We start from the raw sequence: 11,205 nt of genomic DNA on the forward strand, positions 1-11,205 counted from the left end.
GATCCAAGTAATTTGAATTTCAAATTAGATTCATCATTCCATAAACCCTTATTCCACATCCTCAGGTGTCTAGTTCAGTGTTCTAGTACACATTTTCTTCTTTTTTTGTCTGTTTCCTTATAATACCAGTTTTTCAGTACTCACTGTCCACTCTGCCTTCATTACAGCTTCCATTCTTTTCTGTAGACTTCATTTCAGTTTTCCAAAGAAAGCTGTATGGATGTTTTTCCACACCTCCAAAGTTCAGTCTCGGAATTTGCGTATATATGCTTTTCACAATCCAAGTAATCTCAAGCAAATTCAGTCATGTTGAGGTTAGGACTCTGGGATGGTCAGCTCACTGTTCTGAGAACAGCTTCTTTTGTTTTTTTATTTTTACAATCTACTTCCTTTTCTCAGTAACAGCTACTTGACAGCTACACTTACTTTCAGACTCAGTGTTGAGTTGTCTTCTCGCAATGGAAGGATGGACGGAAACATCTGTTTTTTTTTAGGTCTGAAGCAAGCATGCATTCTTCAAAAAGATGCTGCTTCAAGGGTTCTTTAGTAAAGTAGAAGGGTTCTATAAAGAGCCATGAACACTCAAAGAACATTTTGCATGATTAAAGGAAAAAAGGGTTCTACTTAGCACCCATAAGGGTTCTTCTATTGTCAGGTTATGCCAAGCTTGTAATCATCAAGCATCAATTAAGTAATCATGCAAAGGGTTCTTTGGGTCTTAATAGCTCTTTATAGAACCTTTTTTCTTTACTAAAGAACCTTTGAAGAACCATTTGTTTAAAAAGGTGGAGCTTGATCTTCTCCTCTTTAAGTACTAAGCTTTAAGTACTGTTCATCTGATAGTTTGGGTGGTCTACCAGGTTTTTCATGGTTGTTAGGATTGTTTAGGAATCTAGAACGTTTTTACATATTATTTTATATCTAATCTAATATCCTCAAAAGTATCTCCTGAAAAATGAATAATCTGTACTTAATGGCCATTTTGGCTAGAAATAAACACCCCTGGTTTTTGCAGAGTACTGTGTTAAAATAGAAGAAAAACTCTTCTATAAGTAGGTGTGTTCAAACCTTTTGGCTTTATGCCTTCAACGTAGGTCTTTATGAATCATGTGGTTAATAGCTTTAGTCTTACCAGCCGCTGATTTAGTCCTGTATGTCAGAGCGTCTTGTGCAGTGGAGTTTTTGTGGCTTTGTTTTCAGTACACATTATTCACATGTCTCATACTTCCGTCTCACCTTCCACAATTCTTCACAGGTATCTCAGTGAGCATTTCTACCTTCAGTCTGGTTGCCATAGCAATCGAGAGATACAGTGCCATCTGCAACCCGCTGACATCCAGGGCATGGCAGACCCGCTCACATGCCTACAAGGTCATCGCTGGTACCTGGGTGTTGTCTGTGGGCATCATGATTCCATACCCGGTCTTCAGCACGCTGGTGTCCTTTCACAAACCCAACAACACCACCGCCCACATGTGCCGCCTGGACTGGCCCATGAGCCAAGTGGAGCAGATCTGGTAAGTTCACTTAATGGCTAATTGTGATGCTCATTAGTGATGCACTGAAATGGATATTTTTGACTGAAACAGATTTTTGAATATTATAATCTTATTTCTGGTTTTATGGGTACTATTGAAAGTAATTAAAAAAACACTTGCTATTGGTAAAATCTGAATAAATAAAAACAGTTACCGCCAAAAAGACATACTCTAATTATTGTAGCAGATAGTGTGTGCCATGAAATCTAGTCTTAGCTTCAGATGTTTCACTCACACAGAAACGCACAAAGCTGGCCACAACTGTCTGGATTTTGTCAGTTACATTTTAATTGGCTATCTGCGTTTCTGTTTATAAGCACTGTCAGTGTTTTTTTTTTTCATTCAGGTGGGCGACAAAGTTTGTTTTTCTAGTTAAATTCATGTCACCGGTAGCGAACAGCTGCACTTGACATGAAGAAAACTAAGCAATTTAGAGCAACATCTGTAGGACTTTTACAGGTGCCTACTGCTACATGGCACTGGTTATGTTTGTAAATCAACCCCTTCCTAACAAGGTAATTTGTCCTTGGACATGTTTTGTGGTGACTTGTTCAACAAGAAAGAATGATTTGTTGTACTTTGTACTGTAGCTCTTTGATCTGTGCATGGCTACAATTGGCTTTGTTTATCATACACTTTCCTTTCTGCTTCTATTGCTTCTGTTGTTTTGCTGTGTTCTACCTGTAGAACAGGATGTTATACCTGCAGGGGAGAGGTTCTTGGGAGCTGTACCCTCAAAAGTGGCTTAGGGGTTCTTAAAGCAGTGCAGTAGAAGAAATTTTGCTAATTTAAGCAATCCAAATTTTGTTTCCCCCAAAAACATGGTTAAAAATAAGATTTATGCATTTGTGAATAAACATTTTAGATTTATAAAATGGTTTAGAAAACCTTTCTGCAATGTAAAAATAAAAACAAACAAAAGTGGTTCTTCAGTGGCGTTCAACATGCAAGGGGTTACAAATAGTTGGTCTAATGTCCCTCATAGAAATAGTCCCTCATGGCCATCATTTTCACTATTTATTAGTGCTGTTCAAACTTCTTGAACTTATCTGACAGGCGAACAAAGGAAAAATATTTTGCATCCCTGTTTCTCTTTTGGTTTTGCGTTCCAATGATGTATAAACTCTGTGTTGTAAGCCTTTTTAATCCTATTATTTTTTCATTTTTGACCTTTTATGGCCAATTTGTTTTTGGTAGCTGAAATGTAGGTATATCACTAATACGTTGCATTATCAGCCTCATTGAGTTTAGCTTCAGGTTATTAATAGAATGCTAAAAATAGTTTGTCCTACTCTTAAAAAGAAAGATGCTAAAAAGGGCTTTTTGGAGTGATGCCACAGAAAAACCCACTTGTGATTTACAAAAGAACCATGTTTGAAAATTAGATTGGTGACATACTGGATTCTTTGCCAATTTAAGGGGTTCTTTGTAGCACCTTTACATTATATGGAGGTTTTTTAAATGTATAAAATACGCTTCACTCTCACACCTCCCGTCTATAAAAATGGTCCTTCAAAGAACCATTCATTGAAAATTTCTTTAGGGAACCAAAAAGGATTCTTCTTTTTTTGTTTTGTCCCTCATTTGAAGTTCCACACGGCCGACATTTTCACTATTTATCTGCTGATGCTCCCAGTTTCAATACATATGTACTGACCAGCACAGAAAGCAAAGAAAAACTGTTGTATCAGCCCCTTTTCTCATTTTCTGCAGTTTTCCACTTATTTGTAATGGTTTAGATTTTGACAGTTTTTTTGTAGGCCATTTTCATCTTCTGGGAAAAAACACACAAGTCGCAAAATGTGTTGCATCCCTAGTTTAGCTTCAGATTATTGACTGAATATTTAAAAATACAGGTGCTAGAAAGGTTCTTTGGAGTAATGCCGTAGAACATGTTAAAATGACCATGTAGAATTATTTCACTGTTTTAGTGAGGGACATTAGACCAGTGATTTGTACCTCTGCACATGCTAAATGCAGAAGAACCGTTTTAGTTCCCCAAAAAACTGTTTTATAAATCAGACATACAATTACAAAGAAGCACCACATAGTATAAAGGTTCTATACCACAGCCAAGAGTTAGGAAACTTTTATTTTAAACAGTGTATTGTGGTTTAACCGTGTTTATTGTATTTTTTTTGTTTGTTTTTTTTTTAGACTGCTAGATCATTTTAAGGAGTAAAATAATGAATTATTGAATAATTTTCTGATGTATAATTTATGAACCTGTGTTTTTTTGGGTTAAGCATTATCTATTAAGGATGACATGGCCATTTAGCCCACAATATTGCTAAATTGCTCATGAAAGACATAGGAAGTGCCTCCAGCGAGTTCCTTTAGAAAAATGAAGACCTCTCACAGACATTTACAAAATCCAGCAGCAAATCTTGTCTAACCATGCAGGGATCCTTTAATTCATTGCCCCATCCATGCTCTGAATGGCTCACCAGTTAAGTCTGTCAAAAACCCACCCCAAGCAAGATGGAAAAGCAGAGCAATTAAAGCAATCTTTGGCATCTTTGAGCATTTTCTCAGGGCAGAAGACAGAGGACGACACTCTTGAAGCTGTCAGAATTCAAATTTTTCATTTTTTTCCCTCCTTCATAGCCGGTATTATCTAGTGTCACCCTTTCAGACTCCTTTTGTGTAAAATAGACTGTATTGGGTTAGAGAGACCCTGTATTGGGTTAGAGTGTCACAAGCCTAAGTAATTAGCTTGTGTGCTAAGGTGAAGGAACTCTCAAGGTAGTCATAGTAATGCCTCTAATGATGATGGCTGGAAAGCTGTTAACATGCACCCCTTAGAGTGCACAAAATGGTTTTCTTGACCTTTTAGATGAAATGTCTTCAACTTTTGGGGAGGGACCATTAAAAAGCCTTTCAAAGAACGTTTAATGTTTTTTTTTTCCCCTCGTTTTTCAGATTTTTTGTTCTTGTTTTTCAATCGGTGATGAAATAGAGAAAGAAAAATGATAGATTTTTTGGTTCATCAAACAAAGACCTTTCAACCATGTAATGCAGCGCGTCTAATAAAATGGCCTAGTGTTGTTTTGAAGTTGAAGTAGGTGAGCATATACACTGATACACCTCCATAGATCTACACTCACTGTCCAATTTTATCAGCTTCATTTACTATATAAGAGCACTTTGTAGTTCTGCAATTACAGACTGTAGTCCATCTGTTTTTCTGTATACATTGTTAGCCCCCATTCACTCTGCTCTTCAGTAACCAGGACCCCCACAGAGCAGGTATTATTTGGGTAGTGGATCATTCTCAGCACTGCAGTGACACTGGCATGGTGGTGGTGTGTTGGCCTGTGTTGCACAGGTATGAGTGGATCAGACACAGCAGTGCTGCTGGAGTTTTTAAACACCTCAGTGCCAGATTTTTCAATATTAGCTAAATATCACCGGTATAAATATTATATTTAGATATTTTATATTTAAAATATAAAACATGGAAGCTTAGAGCTCACTAGCACATGGTATTTTTGGAAATGCATTTGCATAAATTTTAATTCATTAATCAATGATAATGAAACAATAATATTAAATCCACTCTTTACCCAACCCCAGCTTTTAAGAAATACTTTTAGTTTAAAAGATATAGCCAGCAGATATAGATGTCCCATATAGGACATAACTTCTTCAACAGCTTAAAATTATAATTAGTTACTGAAGCTTGTTTGTAAATACATGCGTTTGACTTTATGTTTCCTGATGCTGAAAAAGAATAACTTGTACTTAATGGCCATTTTAAATCCAAATTAAATAAAGAAAAAGGTGTTCTGTGGGAATGTGTCTGTCTGTCTGTCTGCCCTGTGATGGACTGGCGACCTGTCCAGGGTGTATCCTGCCTTCTGCCCAATGACTGCTGACATAGGCTCCAGCACCCCCTATGAACCCTGAGGGAGAAGCAGCTTAGAAGATGTGTGTGTGTGTGTGTGTGTGTGTGTGTGTGTTCGTTCTCTGGCTTTTGCAAAGTACTGTCCTTTCAGTCCATAGTGTATTGAATGCTAGTGGTGGACAGTAACTAAGTAAATGTAATTGGTTACTGTACTTAAGTAGTTTTTACATCTACTTTCCATTTTGGGCGACTTTTTACTTTCTCTCTGCTATGTTTCAAAGTCAAATATCTCACTTTTTACTCCACTACATTCTGCAAAATCTGTCATTCCGTTTGGCTTATGTGTGTATAAAACATAACATGTCAACACCAATCAGGGTGCAGCGTGTTTTGAGCTTGTTTTGACCTGTTGGACATACTGACCCAGTGCAAGCATATGGTTCTGCGATGGCATTTTAGGTCCACTGTTCATAAAAATAAAAATAGTACAATAATTTGACAATAAATTTGTAATATTTTGAATAAAATAGAGTATTTGGAGGATAAAGTTGGCTAAAAATAGGGGGCTCGGTTGCTGCACTGTTCCACACACTCTTGTTTCTTTGTGGATCATTTTGATGACCATTCTCACGCTCTGTAAAACCTCATGCCCTCTTTGAATGGCGCGGAAATGTATCCACTGATAGCCGTGTAGACCCTGCCTGTGATTCTCCTTCAACACAGAGAGTTTCCTCTGAGTCCATCTGGTTCTTTATTCTAAATAAACAGTTTCCTGCTCAGCCGTTTCTTATACTAATACACTCCGGTGTTGATGTGCCAGGAGATACAGTAAGACTGAGCGTGTCTTTATGGATTAATCAATATGAAAGTGTAACTCAAGCACCTCCTCAATGCCCTTCATTCTATCACGAGGAGGTGCAGTCTTTCCTTTGCAAAGCCTTTGACAACAATATTGTGACCTTTCCTGGTATTAATGCCACTTAACTGTCACAATTCTGACTTTTTTTCTCAAAATATTACAACTTCATTCTCGAAATGTACTATTTTTATTTTTATTAACAGTACCCCTAAAACGCTGTCGTACACTTAAACGTCAGTGCATCAGTGTAAAATTTTGGGAGGGTCTATTCAACATAAATGATGGAACGAACCTAACTTTGTGTAAATAGACCACAATATAGAAAGATACACACATACGCAGTCGTGACTGTCATCTGTCTTTTTTCTGAATTTATACAAACACTTTCATTGTATAATAAAATCTGTTTCGTCTAGTTTATGATTATGAACAGAGTTATTTCAGAGCCACTCGGTTCTACCTGATGGAAATCGTTTACCTTCAGTGTTTTGTGTTCATGATAATTTTAACGTCAGACTAATTCATGACATTCGACTGGTTTACCAAGAGTGACACTGCAGTATTTTCACCTAAAATGAGTTGATGAAGCAAGAGCCTTGTTACAAAAATCGTAATAGAACATTAGTCATAATTAATTTTTTAGTACTTTTACTTCAGTGGAGGTCTAAAGGCATGAGTTCTGGAGTAATATTTTACCTTGGGTATCTCTACTTTAACTCAAGTACATGATTCATGTTCTTCATCCACAACACTTCAGTGTTCCTGAAATACCTTAGGATATTACAAGGAATTGTGCTCATCCTTGAAAAGACACTTAAAAAAACAAAAGAAAAAGAAGCTTCTGGATGGCCAGTGATCATCTCCCACCCTAATCAGACAGCCACTTTCTGAAGCCTTTCCGAGATGGATTTTTTGCTTTGATTGCTTTCTCCCCACTGATGAATTTGAAAGCTACGTACGGAATGACGGGCGTCTTTGATATGGAATAAATGCAGTGGTGAAGGGTGCCACTATCACAAAGGCGCCTGAGAGATGAAAAAGATGAGCGCAAAAGGACCAGCGGAAGATGCTTTCAGGCAACACTCCCACGCTGTCATTTGAATAATATCACAATGAAATAATAACATCAACTCACTTTGTAATTTTTTTTATACATGTGCAACATGATTCTGCCTCGGCCCAGCAGATGTTCTGACTGTTCTTTTATCTTTTTCGATCTTGAAGGACGTCCACTGAACATTGCAGATGCACTGTAGTGCTGAGCTGGTTGGTTTTGCGGTGGTCTCTTGGGGCCAATGCATTTGCTTATCTCTGCAAATTCGATGCTTGAGGGAGACTGAGGGCTGCACTAATTTAAGAAGCCTTTAAAAGACTTGCAATCAGTGAATGAATGTATCGAGTCTCATAGCTCAGTCATTTGACAGGCAGGTACTCTATCTAATAACTGCTTGTGTTTGTCTTATCTGCTCAAGAGCTCAGTTTAAGTCTTGGGTCTATTGTTTCAAAATTCTTTTTTTCTTCTTTTGCTCTCTTTCTCTCTCAGGTACGTCCTACTGCTGTTTATTCTATTTTTCATCCCAGGTGGGGTAATGACCATCGCTTACGGCCTTATCTCCAGAGAGCTCTATCGAGGGATTCAGTTTGAGCTGGAGCAAAAGAAAGACAGTAGTGGTAAGAATCAGACCAACCATTTCTTTTAAAGACTTCTACATCAATACCAAGAAGCCCAAAAGCCTCATTATTGATTTAAGATCCATCTCCAATGGACTGATGTCTTTCCTTGAAATGAATTCCTAATCATATAGGCCTACTCAGTTTTAGGGTTATTTTAGCTATTGACTGCTCTGTCAAATACATTTGTGTTTAATTAATAAGCCTCAAAGTCCATTAGGTGGGTTTGACTCCACTTTTCTTTCGTGCTCTTAAAATAATTAAGTGAATTTTTAGGTCGAAGGTGAGAAGCCTAGACTACACATTTCATTTGGCAGCAGAGCATTAGGTGAAAGGGTAGTTCATTAAAAGTGAGCTCTGACCAAAATGAAAAATGTAACAGAAGCCCTAGTGTAATGTGGAGGAAAGAGAACAGCAGAGGCAGGAGTGCAAAGTACAGTTTATTTAACAATATACATTTTTAAAAAATTTGAGGTTTGAGCCTATTACTCCCAACAGACATAAAGACCATCGACTTGTGGAGCTTTGTGGCTCCTCTCTCTTTGGTCTCTAAACACCTACTTAGTGAAAAAGAAGCGTATTAGTAGGCAGAGAGACAGATGCACACAGGTGGACGTCATGACTAATCCATTCGTTTTCACACCAAAACCAGCTCTCTGCTCCACAGACGGTGCTTGACCACACCCTTACTGCCACATACCCGGCCGGGCAGCCTCCGGCCAGACGCTGACAGCCACCCGTTGCACCAACTCCTTATCAGTTTGGGGACACAACTGTTTTTGACCCTAGTGAATGCCCAGATACTGTACCTCTGACTATCCAACAGCACACTTCTTTGGATTTGCTGTCAGCCCTGCCCATCTCAAGGACTTCAGTGTTGCCCTCAAATGCTACACATATTTTTGTCTATGTGTCATGGGCTGTAGGATTCAGACCATTGAAACTGGGCCTTTGAAATGTGGCCAGGGCTGTAAACAACCTGAATGGGATTGTGACAAATTGGCATAATCCAAACGGAGTGGAGACTGTTTTCCCGTGGGATACTGGAGTCAGCCAGTGCTGACTAGTACTACAAAAATACTCTTTAAATTAGTTAGCATGAACTAACTACTCGTTGATATGTGTAGTGGGTCTGAGCTCATGAGTCATGTTTAAATTAAGCTAAACATAGTTACAGTTGATATATTTCCTAACTAAACCTAGAATGCTTGACCCAAAAAACCCACACAGATGCTTAAAGGTGGTCAAAATGACACATGCTGATATTGCTGGTTTTCTTTAAAGAATAGCTATCTTATTTTGATCTTTATCTTCAATTTAAATAAATAATTTAGCATTATTTGAATCAAAATCACCAAATGCATAATCATTTTTTCGTTTAATCATAATGAATTTGATAATGTTTCCTAATGTTTTAGTCATGCTAATTTGGCTATTATTTGTACATGCACAGTAAAGAAAGACAGTATTCAGTATTGATCAAATGCATGTTCATTGTGTTCATTCTGACACAGCAAAAAAAAAGAATAATTAATACTTATTTATTTATTTATTTATTTATTTATGTAGTTAGTCTCAATCTATTATTCAGGCAACACTCAAATTTTGCTTGCTAGCTAAGTATTGGCCTTAGTATTTTACTAGTTTGCTGATTCAGAATACCTATGATGTATGTTTCTGTCATATTTTGCAAATTACAAAATAAAGCTTACACTCTCACGAGATCAGTCGGTCAGTGGTTACAGAAAGTTGACAGATGAGCGTTGCCTATGACAACTGGTATCTTCAGCAAATGCTCAACCGCACATGAAATGGGAAACATGAGATATGTATGGAAGGGCCTATCAAGCGATGAATAAAAGATAGAAAAGGGTTGTTTAAAAAATATCCGTTTAGTACAAAATCATATAGTGAATGAATTGAGCCTTTTACAAGGATTAGTAGTCATAAAAATGTCTTTTGAAAATGACCATTCAACCGTTTTTGATTACTCTATTGAATATCAAGGAATACAATATTCTTACTGACAGAACTGACATTGAAATGACATTTGTGGGCCTCACAACAAAAATATCAGGAGGTCAGAATCAGTGTTGTTATTGAGTTTTCCAAAATTTACATCTTACTGGTTCACTAGGGTCAATAATGTGAAAAGAACAAAAATGGGTATCACAAGTACCCTTTAAAACCTATTAAGTACTTGTTAAGGTGTCAGTGAAGCCATATATCTGATCTTCTCAACCACTATAGATGCATAAAAAGTCCCATTTGAGGTTTTGTGCTCTCACTAGGTCTGCCAGCATGGCTTATTGTTGTATAAAAGCTTTTTATGTGCCAAGAACTTGGTCCAGAGAATTTCATCATGGGGTCCTTTTAGCCATTCTTTCTGGGTGCTGTTGAGAGGTTGCATGGTGAAGCCGCTGGAAGGTAAAATGGCTGAGCTTTCGTTTCTAAGGCTTGTCTTTAGGGCTTTTCAGGTCCGCACTCTTTAATGCTTGGTCCAGCACTCTCACAAAGAAGGGGCTAAAAAACACTGTTTTGGAGCTGAGTGGTAATTGAGCTGTTAAGGATAGCTCTGTTGTGCTGTACTGTGTAAGGTCTGTTGGGTCACTGAAGGTGCAGAAGCAGGGTTTGAAACGGATTATAGTGGAACAGCTACATACTTTGCTCCTCCGAACTGTCTTTCAAACACTTCTTATTCTCAGTTGGACTGGACGTAAACCACATCTGCACAATACTGTAAATGCTTTTTAAGCTAATGTACATTTGCTAAAATATATTTGCTATTGAAGATCTGCGAATATTCTTCATGTTTGTTTTCAGTCTTTTCGTTTTTTTCTACCTTGTGTTCATGTGTGTCTTAGTATTTCACACACTGAGCCCTTATTTGAGCTTTAGTTATAGCCTGAAACAGCGACATAGTGTCTAGTTTCTAAATGATGTTTACAGTATGTTGTCATTGTAACTGAGTGATTAGTTCTCTATACCATCTGAAAACACCAGCTGCCTTTTACATTGAAGTTATATTGTGTGAACAGCTCATAACCAATTAAATCAATATTGACCTAAATGACTGAGCTAAAACCTTGTATATATTAATGTTAACATAAATGCTTTGAAGGACCATGTTTCCTTTCACAACAAAATAACGTTTTGGAGACAACATGTTTAGTTATTACTGTGATTAAATGGGGAAATACCCCCCATCCCAAAGCTCATATAAATCCAAATAAAGTAAATAAATAGTTTTTCATATGGATGTTTCAGTTCAGTGATACAGTGAAATGAAG

The 11,205-nt window shown here is 37.5% G+C and overlaps 1 protein-coding gene across 2 annotated transcripts in view; it reads left to right on the forward strand.

The window, feature by feature from the left end:
• Nucleotides 1-11,205, forward strand: part of cckbra (cholecystokinin B receptor a) — a 44,436-nt gene that overhangs the window by 23,633 nt on the left and 9,598 nt on the right. For both annotated transcript variants that reach the window (XM_017710116.2, XM_017710115.2), the window contains 2 exons: nucleotides 1,256-1,517; nucleotides 7,788-7,915. In XM_017710116.2, the coding sequence (XP_017565605.1) occupies nucleotides 1,256-1,517; nucleotides 7,788-7,915 (390 nt within the window). The remainder of the gene's footprint in view (nucleotides 1-1,255; nucleotides 1,518-7,787; nucleotides 7,916-11,205) is intronic.

This window comes from Pygocentrus nattereri, chromosome 12 (assembly GCF_015220715.1).
Source record: "Pygocentrus nattereri isolate fPygNat1 chromosome 12, fPygNat1.pri, whole genome shotgun sequence".
Classification (NCBI taxonomy): domain Eukaryota; kingdom Metazoa; phylum Chordata; class Actinopteri; order Characiformes; family Serrasalmidae; genus Pygocentrus; species Pygocentrus nattereri.